The 18579-nt window shown below is 30.8% G+C and overlaps 1 protein-coding gene across 4 annotated transcripts; it reads right to left on the bottom strand.

Annotated features, from left to right (window-relative positions):
• Window positions 1–498: 498 nt before the first annotated feature.
• LOC123300195 (transcription factor Sp4-like) lies at window positions 499–14307 on the bottom strand. Of its 4 annotated transcripts, none has more exons than XM_044882717.1 (10): window positions 14157–14307; window positions 11942–12367; window positions 10945–11145; window positions 10228–10477; window positions 8990–9519; window positions 7273–7509; window positions 6715–7160; window positions 5700–5988; window positions 4308–4445; window positions 499–3670 (listed from the first exon to the last, which is right to left on the bottom strand). In XM_044882717.1, the coding sequence occupies exons 1-10, from the start codon at window positions 14217–14219 to the stop codon at window positions 3539–3541; spliced, it is 2712 nt and encodes a 903-aa protein (XP_044738652.1). In that variant the 5' UTR covers window positions 14220–14307; the 3' UTR covers window positions 499–3538. The 4 variants fall into 4 exon arrangements, with proteins under 4 accessions (XP_044738652.1, XP_044738654.1, XP_044738653.1 ...); XM_044882719.1 differs by having other exon boundaries at window positions 10252–10477; XM_044882718.1 differs by having other exon boundaries at window positions 14163–14307.
• Window positions 14308–18579: the final 4272 nt, after the last annotated feature.

Genomic DNA, 18579 nt, shown 5'->3' with positions numbered 1-18579 from the left:
TACTCACCTTTTTTTCAATAAACTTGTTTTCTTAAACTTAGTATTTATTTTTCTTTTATTTTACCTTTTTTCATTAATTATGTATTTCTTTTTTACTCAATAAACTTACCTGTAATATTTTGCTAAAAATGTAGGTTCTGTTTAACATTCTTGAAATCGAAATAAAGGATAAAAGATAAAGGTAGGTAGGTATATTATTGAATAATAATAATTAAACTAGAAAAATTGATAAAAACGATATTTTATTATATATATTTGTACATATTCACCTAAAATAAATATGAATGAATATCGGTTATTTTATACGGTATAAAATCAATTTTCGGGATAACGTTTTCAAACATTTTTCTGTATATAGGGACTGGTCAAAATGATAACTATTAAAAAGAAAAGATTTAAATAAAATTTCCATAATTTTAAAAATAATAACTTTATTTTATGTACATAGGTATTATAATCAGCATAAATTCATTAAAAAAATTAATATATAGCGTCAATACGTTCGTTTTCTAAAATGTCTACAACAATAATAATAATAATAATTAATAACAAATATAATTTTTCTCTTGTATTTTGTACACGAAATTATTCTATTCTAATAACTTAATTAGCCTTTCTCACATTATCAATTAGGTGTAAAAATTTAACAAATTCCAATTCTAAATTCTATATCTTGATTAACACTTATATATTTGTATTATTTTGAAAATATACAGAGCTTATTTTCGCGCACGGCGCTAAATTTCATTCTGTACACAACGAATAAAATTAGAAATAGACACTAATTTCCGTCTTTACTTGTTACTTTGTAATTAATTATTATATAAAATTTTACACCTAATCGAAATTGTTAAAGAGGCGAATCAATTTCATTAAATTCATTTACGATTCGAATTATTTTATTTATAAAAAATCTATTCTAGCTGCTAAGTGATCATCAATTTCGCAACATCCCTGTTACACTCTGGTAGAAAAAATATTTGATGAAAGAATAAGTCTTAAAAAGTCTTAGGAACTCTGAATAACTCAACGGTTTTCGACTGTCTAATCAAAGTTATTCAGACTTATCAAGGTTGTATTAGACAGTCCAAAAACGTTAAGAGTTTTAAGACTTTTCCAGAGTTTCTAAGACTCATTCTTTCTTCAAATATTTTTCCACCAGGGAAAATTTATTTTTAATTGTGTTTCAGATACTGGTCTATAGATCACATAACAGCTAAACTAAAGTTGACACTATATTGTGTGCGTTCGGGCGAACAAAGCTCTTGGCAAGCAAAGTTAGTAATTTAGCAAAAAAAAGGAAGGAATAAATGACATAAATAAGGAAAAATAAGTTAAATTAGACACTCACCTAAATTTTCTTAATATTTTGTTCGCCCAAACACACCTATTTTTATTCGTTTAAATCACAGAGTATAGATATATAAAGGAGACGATCAGATTAACTGACTAAATAACAGTTGGTTGTTTTATCAAAATAAAGCCCCGAAGATAGTTACGTGAATTAATAATACGCCACACGTAGATACGCTATAAGCAGTTGGCGCTCCAATCTCACTATTTCGTTCGTACATTCGTATTTATTTCGTGCAATGCACTTCGGTGCTAACTAAAAACTACCGATGTTAGTGTTATAATAAATAATAATAGAACAAAAATGTAGTCAATTCTCCCGCTTAAGTTCGGTCTCCATAAACAGAAGTATCGTACGGGCGCGATTTCGGTGTGTTCTCTAGTAATAAAAAAATGACCCAAATTTAAGGAAATTTTCTTAACATTATAATCGTCCTCTTTATATATGTATATACAAGGTGGGGATTTTAATCTAATGGCCAGTAGCTTGTTTTGTAGTTAATCCATCAAAAAATAACTTTAATAACAAAAGAGTTTTTTGGGGGGACATCAAATCTTTTTCATATAAAACATTTTTTCGAAAATCGACAGCTTTGGGAGGACATTCGACTTAAAAAATATGTCATTATTGCATTTAATCGAAAAAAAAACACACGCTAACTACGACAAAATGCTTTAGCCAAAATTTGTCAAAGACAATAGAGGACATTCGGCTGTATCCATGTCTTTGACAATTATCGATAAAGATTAAGCGTATCTTCTTTCGATTAAATGCAATAATGACATATTTTTAAGTCACATTTCCTCCGAAAGCTAACGTTTTTCGAAAAAATGTTAATTTTTAAGGATCACGTGTTATTCTATCCCTTGCCATTTAGAATCTAAATTAGCTACTAGAGCAACCCGAAGAATTAGATCCAATATGATGTCACAACATGATGTCCCCTATCAAATTTTACAATATTTGTTTATTTTATGATCCATGGTTAACTAAAAAACGAGCTATTAGCCATTACAGATTAAAATAACTCACTTATATATCCTTTGTGGTTTAAATTTATAAATATATATTATGGCGTCTATAAATTAATTATATTAATCTTATGGCTTAAATTATTTATTTTGCAAAATTACAGACAACTGTAATTTAAAAAAAAAAAAATGCGCTATATAATTTAGTTTATACATATATTTTATAATTTAGACTTTTAAATATCACAAGTGTAATTCGTAAATAGTGAAACAACGCGATTTCACAGATTTAATAGACACCGTTTATCTGTATGTACAAAGGTGTCCATTTTACAGCTATATCTCAGGGGGCAATTTAAGCACAAATTAACAAAATTTAGATTTTTGAAATTGCATATACCTAGTTCTCAATGTTATTGAAATTTTTGTATAATTTTTAAATGTGAATGACGTAATAGGGAATATTCATGTATTTTTTTTCATTGTTTACACCGTTATAACAAAGTAAAAAATATAAATACTGCCCGGAAATGTGACAGACCGACAAAAAATTTACATTAAATCCACTCCTTTTACACCTCTATGTTTTGACAAAAGCACCGATGCCACTAAATCTGCACGTTTAGCTGTTTTTGATCGATATTGGGTAAGAAACTTCATTAAAGAAGAATTAATTGCGTATCTCACGTCAATAATCACGAAGTCACGTCTATGGCCTCATTAAACATTTCTTTAGAAAAAAAATGGCACTTTCATACACAAAGATTGGCCACACCTGGTCAGGATAACGAAACATTAACACATCTTGTTTCTCATATTTTACATATTATTCAGTGAAGAGTTGCTTTTTTCGACAAATTTATCCGCATAATGCTTCGCTCTTTTTAAAATTATCGCCCAAAGAAACAATTCTGGACTTTATTACTATGAAATTACAATAGTCATTCACATTTATGAAAAATTCACGTGGGGCCAAACATTTTCTAATTTTATTAACACAAAAAGAGATATTTTAACAAATGGGAAAAATTCAAATGTTTGAGATATAATGAAATTGCAAAATAGAGACTCAACACTATCGTTTTGAACAAAAAATAATTCAAGGACGGACAGTTAGAAGGGTGTAACATTGAACGATATCTCAGACTTTGTTGCTATGTTTTCATACCAGGGGTATTCATAACCCATTAGAAAATTTGTTTTAATCGTTGTCTCAATCAGACGCATCCAATGGATCATTGATGGTTAGGTCAGATTGATCCGCTTCAGTTGTAATTGTAATCATCATTTTTTCATCACCACTCGAACTATCCGATGAAGCTGATTGTGTTGAAGTAGCAGCCTCCTAGAATACAATTAAAATAAAAATTTCTTTTTTATGGACCAAAACATACAATCTTTTTAATGGGCGACAGTTAGGGTAATAGTTTGTGCTGTTTCATTCTTAACAAACTAACAAACAATTAAAGCCCATGCAAATAAAAAGCCCGAATTATTTCGGTCTTTAATCTAACTGTAATTTGAGTAAAAATTAATTTTTGGGGTTTCTACTATCGCTTTTAAAACGTGGACCAATTACTTCATAGATTTAATAGAAGTTAACATGAGCATACACAATTTTTATCTAAGAGTGAAGAGGGGGTAATAAGAAACTAAAATTTTTATCCTAACGTGTAGGAGGGAGCAAAATTTCATAAATACAGCAATATTTAGAAATATACAATCGTAATTAACCAGTTAAAAGTATGAGCAGTCCAGACCCAGTTTGGGCAGAGGGAATTGACAGTCATTCCTCGATACGCTCATAGAGGCTAATATTTATTCACAAATAATCAAATTAGGTAGAGAAAAATTGAGTCTATATTTTCTTATTTATAATTCTTATTGGAAATTCTATATTTTCTTAGTAGAAGACGGCGAATCAAGAAATAATTAAAAAATGGAATAAAAAAAATCAAAAATAAAATAAAATAAAATCAAACCTGAGACATATTAATTTGTTTGATGGTATAAATATTATCGCCGTTAGATTGACCCAAATTCACCCAATTTGCATTTTGAATCTCTTTTTTGAAATTTCCATCAGCTGTTGGTTTGATATCGTTCCCTTCAGAATCCAACTATATAGATTTAACAAAAAATTCCTCTTTTAGACTAATTTGAATTGATTTAAAATAGTAATATTTATGAAAATAAAGTCAAATGGTACAAAGGTTTTGATTATATGGCCCCATCATAAATCGGATTTCAATGATACAAGGTAGATGTTTCTATAGTTAGCGATTGAATATGGAGGATGGAAAAAAGGAAATGATTAGCCAAACCTCAACAGATTATAGAAAATCAAAATCAAAAAGAGTTCATATTATGAGTAAATTTTAAAAGGAATTTCAACTTTTGATTCCAATTTATAACAAAATATTAAAACTTTCTGTGTTAGAAATTTGTTTTCAAGCCATGTGATGAAGGGAGTATTTGCAGTTAATAAAGGCTAAAGCGCGATGGTCTTCACTTTTAAGCCCAGCAAAGAGAGTGGGTATCATGGTAATTGGAAATAAATTCATTTTTCAGACAGTTCCGAGGTGGTTTAGACAAATTAACACCATTTCATTTACGCGTGCGTCTGATATCTATACAGGGTGGGTCAATTTAATCTATAATGGCTAGTAGCTCGTTTTATAGTTTTAACCAATCAAAAAAAAAACTTTAACAAAATTTGCTGCATTTGATGGAGAATATCATGTTCCGACATCAGATTGGGCCTAGTTCTTCGGGTTTCTTTAATAGCCAATTTAGATCCTAAACGTTAAGAGATAGAATAACACTTTAATGTAGAAAATTAATCCTCATAAAAAACTAATAATTTTTGTTTAAAACATTTTTCGAAAAACGATAGTTTTCGTAGGAAATGCGACTTAAAAATATGTCATTAAGGCATTTAATCGAAAGAAATCACGCTAGCAACTACGGAAAAAAGATTTAGCCAAATGTTGTCAAGGGCAATAGTGGACATTCGCTTGTGCCCATGACTTGACCAACATTTATCGATAAACTTTAAGCGTATTTTCTTTCGATTAAACGCAATACTGACATATTTTTAAGCAGTATTTCCTCCGAAATCCTTTCTAATTTAAAATGTCATTTTTATTTTAGGTTCTAAATTGACTATAAAAGCAACTCCGAGAACTAGGTTCAATCTGATGTCAGAACATGATGTCCCCCATCCAACTGTAGAATTTTTGTTTAAGTTTAAAACGAACTATTAGCTATTATAGATTAAAATGATCAATTCTCAACCAAACATTATATATTTGGGATTTCCCCCCACAAAATCACAGGGTATGAAGAACAATTTCAATCAAAATGATACTAACCGTAATACGTTGTTTTGTATGTGTCTTGATATGTTTTGATAGATGATCACTGCGCATAAACTTCTTGAAACATTCTGAACATTGAAAACGTTTTTCACCAGTATGTGTCCTTCGATGTCGTTGCAGCTCATCACTACGTGTAAATCGTTTACCACAAAATAGCCATGAGCATGCAAATGGACGTTCACCAGTATGCCATCGTAAATGTGCTCGTAAATGTGATGTTTTACCATAGACTTTATTACAGCCAGAAATATGACACACATGTTGTTTTTTACGATCTGTATGCCTGAAATAAAAATACAAATTATTAACACGAAAAATATGACGAGCAAATGAAGGTCATTATATGAGGAAATACGACAATTTAAAGTAATCCAATTAATCTGCAAAAATTGCTATCAGAAAACAAAAAAATGCGTTGTTATAGAAGAATACAAACCAAGAAACATAGCGTTTTTTGCTTACGGCTGTATTTAGACTTTGATGGGGGATATCATGTTCTGACATCAACTTTCGGAGGAAATGCGACTTCAAAATATGCCATTATTGCATTTAATCGAATGAAAATACGCTTAAAGTTAATTGGTAATTGTAGGTCAAAGTCATTGACACAGGTGAATGTCCTTTATTGCCCTTGACAACAGTTGGCTAAAGCATTTTTCCGCAGCAGCGTAATTTCTTTCGATTAAATGCTATAATGACATATTTTTAAGTCGCATTTCCTCCGATAGCTGACGATTTTCGAAAAAATGTTTTAGATGAAAAATGTTAGTTTTTTTTATGAAGACTAACTTTCTAATTTAAAGTGTTATTCTCTGCAAATGTGTTTAAGTTATTTTTTGATTGGTTAACTAAGAAATGAATTACTAGTCATTGTAGATTAAAATTGTCTACCTTGTATATTTAAGCATTAAAACAATTATGGGGTTCTGTTACAACTGCGCCAACGCAGCCCTAGGCTAGGTAAAAACTCTTATAATAATACTTAAAAAATTGGATATCAATTATTTACCTTTCTCCTTCCCTACAATTGGGACATGTACAAGCTACACGACGTACACGTGGCTTAACTGGCGTAGCACCTTCAACTCCTACAGTACTAACAATACCGGATGTCACCGTTTGTTGTGTTTGTTGAGCATCCGATGAGATTTGTGTAATTGGTACAGCTTGTTGTACAACAACACCAGATGCAATTTGTGACAGTGTGTTACCATTTATACTTTGTAATATTTGCCATTTACTTGGATCCGTTGGATCTTGTTGCACTTGTTGACCAATGATTTGTGTTGCACCCGATGGAAGGACTTGTAAAGTGGCTGTTGATGGTGATTGATGTTGAGTACCTTGTCCAACTTGAGTAAGTCCTTGTAATGAACTAGCTGGTATTACTTGGACATTACCCACACCGGGTATACTTTGTATGGGAAATGATGATAATGCATTTAAATTTGGCACCTAAAATATTACAAAAAATTAAACTTAGATAGCTCTAAAGTAAAAAATTCAAATGCAGGCTGAACATTTAAATTTAAATCTGATATTCGTCTTCAAGCTTTTGTTAACTTACTTGTAAAATATTGTTACCCTGACGAATGGTTACACCAGACGGTTGATTGTTTAGATTTAATGCGGTTGCTGGTATAACTGTAATTTGTTGTCCACCAGGTAATGTAAGTGTTTGACCTTGACTTGCGGCGGCTGCATTAACATTTTGTAATAAGCTTACTGGTTGTGCTTGAGTCGATCCTCCGTTTCCATCATTTGAAGGCATTGTACTACAAACAATGTTTGGAGCCGAAACCGTCTAAAAAAATTTTTATAAGAAAATTATTTAACAAATTTAGATTATACAGACAAAAGCTCATGGTTAAATCAAGGGATTTTATGGGAATTATAAAACTTTAAAAGGGTGGAAATTTAACATTTGGACGGGTAGTTTTAAGATATCGTCAAAAATCGATTCGAGATATCTTTTTTCTTCGAAACTAATAGCTCAATCGGCAAATGAACCCAATTTTTGAATTTTTTGGGTCAAAATTACCTTATAAACTGAGTTTTATCAAATTCCGAAACAAAAAATTTTTTTCGAATTTTTCGATTTTTTCAAAGGGGTACCCCTTAAAAAAATTGCAAAAAATCAAAGAAAATTTTTCGCTTCCAATTTGGATATAACTCATGTTATAAGGTAATTTGGACCCAAAAAATTCAAAAATCGGGTACATTTACCATTTAGACGAGTAGTTTTCAAAATATCGTTAAAAATCGATCTGAGATATCGTTTTTCTCCGAAACTAATAGCTCAATCGGCAAATGAACCCAATTTTTGAATTTTTTGGGTCAAAATTACCTTATAAACTGAGTTTTATCAAATTCCGAAACAAAAAATTTTTTTCGAATTTTTCGATTTTTTCAAAGGGGTACCCCTTAAAAAAATTGCAAAAAATCGAAGAAAATTTTTCGCTTCCAATTTGGATATAACTCATGTTATAAGGTAATTTGGACCCAAAAAATTCAAAAATCGGGTACATTTACCATTTAGACGAGTAGTTTTCAAGATATCGTCAAAAATCGATCTGAGATATCGTTTTTCTCTGAAATGAATAGCTCAATCGGCAAATGAACCCAATTTTTGAATTTTTTGGGTCAAAATTACCTTATAAACTGAGTTTTATCAAAGTCCAAACCAAAAATTTTTTTTCGAATTTTTCGATTTTTTTTTAATTTTTTAGATTGGCCACCACATCAGTTGTTACAAGGTCTCGTGGGTCGTGTTAATTGTTTATTATATCCTCATGGAGTACATCCTCGATACGATCGTACTCATTTAGTATCTGGTGGTGTGGACTTCGCTGTTTGTCTATGGGATTTATATAGTGGTGCTCTACTCCATCGATTTTGTGTGCATGCTGGCGAAGTAACGCAATTACTTGTCCCACCGCAGACTTGTAGTGTAAGTTAATATAAATTTTTGTTATTAACAAGTAAAAAATTAAAATTAAGAAACCCGGAGAACTAGGTCCAATCTGATATCAGAACATGGTGCCCCCCCCCCCCCATCATAATCTGCAACTTTTGTTAAGTTGTTGATTGATTTGTTTAAATATCTTGGAAAGGACGCATCAGATCGAAATTCGGTAAAAGCTTGTTTTTTCATCTTGAAAAGCTTAATTCAGTAATGTACTTTTCTACTATCAATTATAGAATACCTTTTATAAGATTTCCATGGAATTTTGTTAAGATAACCTACAAATTAATCTCAAATTTAAAAAGTTTGTAAAACTTACTTGTACAGTAACACTTGGTGTTGACACTGCTGATGTACAACTCCACGTACTAGACGTAGCCGCATTCGATGATTGACCATTTGCAGCTGCAGCCGCTGCTTGAGCAGCAGCTTGTTGCTGAGCTTGAACAGCCGCTTGTACTTGTTGCTGCGCCAACATATTTTGTTGCTGTTGTTGTTGTTGCTGTTGTTGTTGCTGCTGTTGTTGTAATTGCTGTAATTGTACTTGATTGCTCAACTGCTGAGCCAGTGATGTCAATTGCACTTGTTGTATTTGCCCTGATGGTGTTATTATATTGGCTACAGTTGGTTGTGATTGCATTTGTTGTCCAGTTAATTGTTGGATGATTTGTACAGGGTGAGCTTGATTCGCTTGTTGAGCTTGTATTATATTCGGTGTCATGAATGCTTGTAGGGGAAAATGGACAGTTTGATATAAGGTTTGTCCAGCTCCATTTTGTTGCTGTGACGAAATTGGAACTTGTACAGGAATGCAAGCTTGTTGTTGTAACATTGCTCGTACTGTTTGTCCTGAAATTAAATAATTGGAAAATGAACAAATTATTTTTATTAAACTTTTAGTACTACGTTAATGTGCGAAAAATGTTGATAATGAGCAATATCCCTGAAAAAAGTTTACGTGATCCTAAAAATGAATTCGTAATAGAAAAGTTAAATATGAAGATAAAGTAGATATGAATTTTCTTTTTCTCTTTGAAAAGATTAATTTTGCGTTTATTTCCTTGCAAGCTTATTACTCATGCAAAAAGCATTTCAATACACCACAGCAATAAAAAAAAAAGTACAAAACCCTTTCATGCGTTACCTTTCTCGTGCAAGTTGCATAAAATTTCCTTTAATCAAATTACAAAGAAAATTTTATATAACGGGAGATAGTATATCATTTTTTTTACCATAATTTCTATACACTCTGGTGCAAAAAATATTTGAAGAAAAGATAAGTCTTAATAAAGTTTGAAAAACTCTGAAAAAGTCTTAGGAACTCTGAATAACTTTCAACGTTTTTGGACTGTTTAATTCAGAGTCATCCATTAAGTTTGAATTAAGGCAGTTCAAAAACGTTAAGAAATTTTTTTAAGATTTATTCTTTCTTCAAATATTTTTTCCACCAGGGCATCAAAAAGATGTCAGATGTACAAAGCGTATAAAGCGAATTTTAGTATGCATTTTGATTACAAAATAATAAATGAAATGAGAGTGTGTGTTAGTGAATATTACCATCAGAATTCATTGCTGAATTACCGTTGGGTAGTTGAACAGTTTGGCCCATTAGATTAGGTGCCAATACAGCTCCAGCTGGGGCTCGTATTAATTGTCCAGTAGGTGTTTGAAAAAGTTGATGTTGAGCTTGTGCCGGTATAAATAATGCTTCTTGTCCATCCACCGTTACGGTTTGCATTGCAGGTTGCGGAATTACATTGTATGTTAAACCAGTTTGATTTCCTTCCCATTTAATTTGATTTGCTTGCTATTAAAAAATAAAATAAACAAATTTTTATGAGATATATTTTTAAAAACCTTGTGTAATGTAGAATGAATTGTTAAAGTTTCATGAAATTTTAGACATAAGTTTCATAAATTTGAATTATAAACGTTTCGTAAAATTTTACAGAGGCCCCGGAAGCATAAATTCAATGCAAGAGATGTTTCGATTAAATTGTCTGAAAATTTGTATCAATGGTCTATATGTATCAATGAAAATAAAGAACTTGAAACTAAAGAACTAAAAAAAGGTGTTTATTGATAGATTTTATTACAGGGGACGCTAATTTTTGAAACTGCCATTGGACGTAAAAATTCTGAATTCACCTCTGTTGGCAATACAAATTGGATTGTATAAGTTATTTACAAAACTGAGTTTATATTTTCAAAATTAAAATAGAATTATATTTTTTAATTTGTCAAACTAAAACGTTAAACATAAATTCTCTTTACTTGTAAAAATTGATGAGGTTGTAATGAAACAACTTGTGGTTGACCACCAGCTGTAGTTGTGACAAATGTTTTTAAATTACCACCCGCACAACTAACAATCGATTGTTGAGCTGCCGCATTATTTACATCTGATGAACCAGATGCAATCGCCATTATCTGATGTTGGGGTAAAAAACTTTGCAATTGTGACAAAGTTATAACCTAGAAAGATAATTATTTTTAACAAAATATTAAATTAAGGAATTCGAAACAAAAACATTAATATTTCGAGTGCGAACGTCTTTATAGAACTCTTTATTGAACGTAGAGTCGGATTCAACATGATATCGGGTAATTTTTACCCGACAAATGGGTATGTGTGTTTTATGGGCCTGTGACCTTTCAATTGAAGGTACAAATACCTGAACTGGATTGGACAAATATGATGCTAGATTCGTGGCGACAATTCGGGTGACATAGAAAAGCTGTTATTTAAAACATTATAGGGATTTCGGGCATCGAGAATCTAAGAGGGATGAAATATTGATTAAAAATTATTGAATTTAGATTTCCATAGGTAAATAGGCAAATTGTATTATGTATATGTTATACAAGTTGCCTATTTATTAATTTTATAAGTCAACTTTAACATGGACTATTTCTTTTAATTAACAATTTATTATTTGATTTAATCTAATATATAAAAATCTCGTGTCATATTTACAAGGAGAATTCTACTATTTATTCTCACAAGCAGTATGTTAGAAATGTTTCTAACTTCATCGAGGTTTAAGTTATCGAGATTCTACTGTATTTTAAATAAGAAGAAAATATCAGGAATTTATAGATTAACTATGCAATAAAATTTTTCATGTGATTACCATTTCTCTGTTTTGAAGGGAATGGTCAGAGTACAAATAAAAAATATTGAATAATACCAGAGAAATTTGGTAGCAATCCAAAAGATACGCACTCAATGGGTTAACATTTTTAGAATTTTATGGTAAAAAATAATTACTTGTGGCTGACTCGTAACACAAAATTGTTGTTCATTTGGTGTTGCATTATTACGTTGCACATTATTTGGTGTAGTTGCACCCTGTTGTTGTTGCTGTTGTTGGATTTGTTGTTGTTGAACTTGTTGCTGTTGTTGAGCTTGTGCAACAGCAACTGCAGCTTGTTGTTGCTGCTGCTGCTGTTGTTGTTGTTGTACTGCCATAATTGTGGCAGCTAATTGTTGTGGATCACTGGCATTGATTAAACGTAATTGAGTTGTTTGGTCACCACCGTTTGTTGTTATCTGAATTTGTTGAGGTTGTTGTTGCCACTGTTGCTGCTGCTGCTGCTGTTGTTGCTGTTGCTGTTGCTCAGCAGTACCACCAATTTTACCACAAGTTGCTGCTAATAATGCTAATGGTGATGGACTTGGTTTTACATCTTGTTGCTAAAAATCAAATTAATTGTGTCAGCATTCGTCAAATAATTCGATGAAACGAGTGATTGTCCTACTAAATGTCCGATTCAGATATCGAACATTTCCGATTTAGAATTACTAGATTCCATGCCTCACACATTTTTGTAATAGTACATCAAAGAGTGTGAGAGAGTACATATACAAAACAATGTGTATAAGAGAGGTAATATTCTTAGGCGCCGCCAGGATTACATTCAAGGGGGGGGGAGACGATAGATATGCACATTAGATCAACAGGCATGTGATCTGGCAAACAAAAACATTCAAAGATTTGGGTTAAAAGACTTGGGTGCTCAAGTGTTATGTGTCGCCTGTTTTATTGTATACATGCAAATCGTGGACTCTGACAAAAGGAACAGAAAAACTTCTGGAAATAGTGGACATGTGGTTTTATTGACGAATTGAGCGTATTTACTGTACGTTTAATTAATGGGGAGACTCCTAGGGCCATGGCCCTTGTGGTCCAATATGTAAATCCAGACCTGACTGTACAATAGTAGCAATACAAACATGCAAGTAGACATATAATAATATCTTTCTTATACACATTGATTAATGTATGTGTACTCTCTCTCTAATGATTTAAAAATCAGTATGTATATGTGTTTATTATGTGTGTCAGACGAGGACAAACAGATAGGATTAGGTAGAACTATTTTGGTATACATTAAGACGCAGATTAGGACAAAATTTTGGTGTCAATTTTCTCTAAAACTATAAAAGCCCGAGTTGAAAATTTGTAAGTATAGCTTTAACTAGTGAGTCTTGTAAATGATCTCTCAGAAACGAAAAAAAAATTTTAGAAAACCTGTGGGTTGGTTTTATAAACTTTTCTAATTTATAAAAAATAATGCAAACGTTGATATTCAACACTGTCTAAATAGAGTATTTCAATAGTTAACTCAGTCAATTGTTTATTTTCACTTGTTACTGGTTATTTTTATGTCATAAACAAGCTAGAGAAATACCATTAAAATTTAATTTTGTTCATCATGTAATTTGCATATCATATCTGTAATAAAATTGCCTATAAAAAGAGAAAGTAAGTTACTCAATCATATATTATTTCTCTACTGCGTAATTCCGCACAGGTTAAGCTAGATTTTTACATATTTAAACTCTTACGGTTTAAAAATACCTAAGACACTAATGACCTATGTTTCTCGGTATTTCCTAAAATTAAGATGAAGTTAAAATAAATAAAGTTTATTTTTCAACGGGTTTTCAATTCACTTCAATGAATTATAATATTCCCTTTTTTTTTAAAGGATTGTTTATTAATATTAAGTAAAAAAAATCTGTAATTGACATAAAAATACGTAAAATCTGTCAATCAACAAACAATATAACGGAATTAACTGTAACATTTTATTGTTAATATAAACAACTACTTTTGTTTATTTCATCTAAGAATTCAATTGTATTTTGTTTAAAACGTTTGTTTCAACGTTGTCTTGACTTTGATTATTATAAACTAAACAGTCTTAAAATTATATTGAAATGATAAGGGGGTTTTGAAATCAATTTAAGGAATATTAATGTATATATTGGGCTTTGCCCAGCAGCTGGCTACACCCACAACCAACTAACAAATATAACCCGCCCCGGGTGGACTTAAGAACTCAATACCATCTAAAAACGATGACATTTACAAAACAAAGAGATCAACATACATTCATATCGTCTCATCTTTGTTTACTTACTGACAAAAATAACATTTGAAACATTACATATTACAAAACATAAATTGTTCAAATACCTGTACCGAAGATATATTCTCATTTTCTTCGAATTCACTTTTAATTCGTGTAGCATTCGACATAGTTTATTTTAAAATAACAATTAACATAAACTAAATAAATAAAATACATTCACTTTTACGATATTCACGATGATAAATTTAACATAATTATTTTAAGAACGTAACCTTAAAAAAAATTATTATAAACTGTCAAGTTTTATAAAAAAAAATTTCGGAAAAATTTCACACACAAAATTTGTTCACATTATTTTCATATTTATTGGAAAATTATATCATATCATAAACACTTTTCCTACTAATTAACAAAAAGGTACTATCAATAGGGCAGTGCGTCAACGAAAACCACGCCAAATTCAAAGGCTGTACCTTAATAAAATGTAATTCTGTAATGTGTGTGTGTTTATGTTTGCGATAGTATGATTTAACAATATTTAGTAAAAGATAGAATCATGCATGTGAGGATGGTGTAGTAAGAGATAAACATATTGAAATATGGTTAGAAACCTTGTTTAGAATATAAAATAGTGCTAGCTAGGGCGTGCAGACGACTCGTATATATGGTTCGGCCTCGTTCTTCTCAGTCATTGGTGAACGAGGGCTTGGCCTGGGCCCCTTGCAGCTGCTTTTCTATCCAAATTATATGATCATTGGTGTCGCATCAAATGTTTATTAGCTTAAATTAATCGAATATATTGAAAATAATAATGCTAAACTTTTATCCAAAAGAAATTAACATACTTTAAAAAGTTCATTTTAAGTTTTCTGATAAAATTATTTAAGCTTGTTGACTCAATCAAATAAAGAAACAAAATTCTCAATTTTTTTGGCCCTTTTTGAAAGGCTGTAACTGTACTAAATAATGGTCATATCAAGAAGAAATCAAATCCATTTTTAAGCTTGAAATGTCTTGTTTTTTATTTTTCAAAGTTGTTTCGCTATTGAAGGAAAGGCACCTTTTTGATAATCAATATCTGGTGGACTAAAGGTCGTACAGCGAACGGAAAGTGGATTGTGGAATATTGATAACATGAAACAAATTTTGGTATAGGTGTTCATAAAATCACCTAATTAGTCCAATTCCGGTTGTCTGTCTATCCGTCTGTCATCGCAATTACTCAAAAACGAAAAGAGATATCTAGTTCAATTGGATCTTGGGTCCGTAAGACCAATCTTGTAAATCGTTAGAGATAGAACAAAAGTTTAAATGTAAAAAATGTTTCTTATAAAAAAATAAACAACTTTTGTTTGAAACATTTTTTCGTAAACATCATTATACATGATATTTCAACAATTAACTCAGTCAATTGTTTGTTTTCACTTGTTTTACTTTCCCTTTGTTAATACTCGAAAATTATTAAATAGACGCCAATGATTTATAACCAACACAAATATGGGCTGGGACCTCTTTACCCTTCATATGACCGACAACCCTTCAAGTGTATTACATTAGTATTTCCATACATTCTCATCATATGCGCTTTTTATATCATCACAGCGTCATTTCTCTCTACTATTCGTTGTGTGCGTAGTCATGGTAGAAACAATAAAATCGATGCCAGCGCTTCCAGTGAAAAATTTTGACGATAAACGAGGCTGTTATGACTAATTTGCAATTCTTTACATGTTAATGTTATAGAAAATGTCAAATTAAAATTATTGAAAAACACTTATTAATTAAACTTAATGCATTTTAAAATTGAGAAAATAGGAAATCAAATTACACAAATATTATTTTTCAAATGGAAATTATCATAATTATTTATTTAAATTTGTGAGACAATAATATTAAATATTCAATAAGTTATAAATGCAATCCATACAATTTATATATGCATCCATACAATTCTATAATTAAAGTAGTGTATCGTTATCCATGGAAACGCCTCCAATAAAACTCACACACGATGCGAATACAAACATTAACGAACGAACGAACACATTTGCTTGCCTATACTGCCTGTAATGACATGATGAGAAAATACATCAAACTCAAACATACAAAATAAAAAAGAATGAATTAACATAAACGTCATAATCACCATTATTATTATAAATTAATCATGTATAAATAATTCGTTATTACATAACATTAAAAATTCGATACCATTCAGTACCTACTAGAAAAATATTGTTATATGGAAAAAAGTGGAAACAAGTGGTTGAACTCTTATACAACAATTTTCATCATCATATATCCACTGTGACTGTGATCCATGAATATACCGATTTCAATTGCGGGAAGGCGGGTCACTACCGCGCCTTGTTTACCGCCCCTCAAGGCAGCAACATAACACGTATTATACACACGAGAAGTACTTTGTTTCAGATAAATTATTGTTATTATTTATTTACACATGTTAGATCAAAAAATTTGGGGGGGAGACTTTCTTGCGTCGTTTTGGAGAAAATTATTTTGAATCACGATTATTTTGACCTGCAAATCATTACGAGTTTCGTATACAAAGTGATTATAAATAATTTAAATAAAATCTTAATCTGAGTTTGATTTTTTTTTTTTTTGAATTTTTATACCATTTATATGAAATATACCAAGGTATATTAAGTTTAGTCCCAAGTTTGCAACTCTTAAAAATATTGATGCTACGAAAAAAATTTTGGTTTAGGTGTTTATAGAATCACCTAATTAGTCCATTTCCGTCTGTCGTCTGTCGTTTGTCATCACGATTACTCAAAAACGAAAAGAGATATCAAGCTGAAATTTTTATAGCGTGCTTAAGACGTAAAAAGTGAGGTCGAGTTCGTAAATGAGCAACTTAGGTCAATTGGGTCTTGGGTCCGTAGGACCCATCTTGTAAACCGTTAGAGATAGAACAAATGTTCCTTATAAAAAAATAAACAACTTTTGTTTGAAACATTTTCTTGTAAACATCACTGTTTACCCACGAGGGCGCTAATTAGGTGAAAATTTTGTAGTATGTATTAATATGAGAATATCAGTTATGTGTGTGTGGCTATTTAAGAGTGGATATCTTTTTTTATTTACGTGACGTCAATAAACAAACGATTGCGTCATCAAAACTGTCTATACATGGTATTTCAACAATTAACTCAGTCAATTGTTTGTTTTCACTTGTTCAAACTAACTTTCGTTGAACAATAATCCAGAAGTACTATTAGATCTCGAAAATTTAGACATTTAGACCAAACTAAAACAAACTTTGACTAAAGCCATTTGATTTTTTGACACTAGTTTCCTGAGAATAAATTGTAAGAGCTTAAAAAATCAACACAATTATGGCATGTTTTTTCGAAAATTCAGAAAAATTTCGAAATTATTTTCTAGAACTATTTTTATTTTGAGAATCAATATCACTAGTTGAAGCTCTATATACTTTTAAATTTTCAACTCCCTATCTTTTATAGTTTTGGAGAAAAATAGCACACCAAAGTTTTGTCCTAATTTGGTCTCTCGTGAGAAAATAATGATCATTACAAAAAAATGTATGAAACAAAAGTTGTTTAATCTTTTGTAAGGAATATTTTTTATATTTAAACTTTTGTTCTATCTCTCACGGTTTACAAGATGGGTCCTAAGGACCCAAGACCTACTTGACTTATGTGGCTCATTTACGAGCTCAAACTTACTTGTATCGTGGTGATTGACAGACGGACGAATGATGGACAGAGAAACGGAAATGAACTAATTAGGTGGTTTTATGAACACCTATACCAAAATTTTGTTGGTATCAACAATATTTCTAAGCGTTACAAACTTGGGACCAAAATTAGTATATCTTCATATATATAGGGTATAAAAATCACATGTTGGTTTTCTCCTTAGATCATATATTTTACTAGATAGGCCCAACGTATACCAAGTATGTACATTTTTGCTTCACAGAGAAGATTAACAAAGATAAAAATACAATATTCAAACAGCTGACAGAGAAACACAATAAGAGAGAATGGTATTCAATGCGCATGATCGCATTGATGGAAGCCAGCTGCTTCAATAGTTGCTGTTTGTTTAATTAATTCTGTATAAAAGTTCTAAAAAGTGTATCACAATTTAGTAAAGTTTGATTATTAAATAAAATTTATTAAAAGAACATCATTATATTGTAAATACGCGCCAGGATATTCTATTGTATATTAAGACATGCGCATTAATAACCATACTCTCTCATTTATTATCCTTCTTAATCATCTTTGAGTGGCGTTTCTCACTAAGTTGCCAGTTCCATAGTAAATATTCAAAGGTTTTCTTTCTTATTGGGCTTGTTCGGTTAAAATGCGCATTATAAAAGAGCATTAAAACATTCTTTTAATTACTTTCGGACCTTATTTATCTCTTTCTAACTATAGGAAAATATAGAATGTCTTATTGTGCTTTTGTAAGACGTATTTTATGTCGAACTTAAATGTAGACTTAGTGCTGGCATCTACATTTGATTTTAAA

The sequence above is a fragment of the Chrysoperla carnea genome, chromosome 5, assembly GCF_905475395.1.
Source record: "Chrysoperla carnea chromosome 5, inChrCarn1.1, whole genome shotgun sequence".
In the NCBI taxonomy this organism is placed as follows: domain Eukaryota; kingdom Metazoa; phylum Arthropoda; class Insecta; order Neuroptera; family Chrysopidae; genus Chrysoperla; species Chrysoperla carnea.
This window is presented reverse-complemented; position numbering and strand designations above follow the sequence as displayed.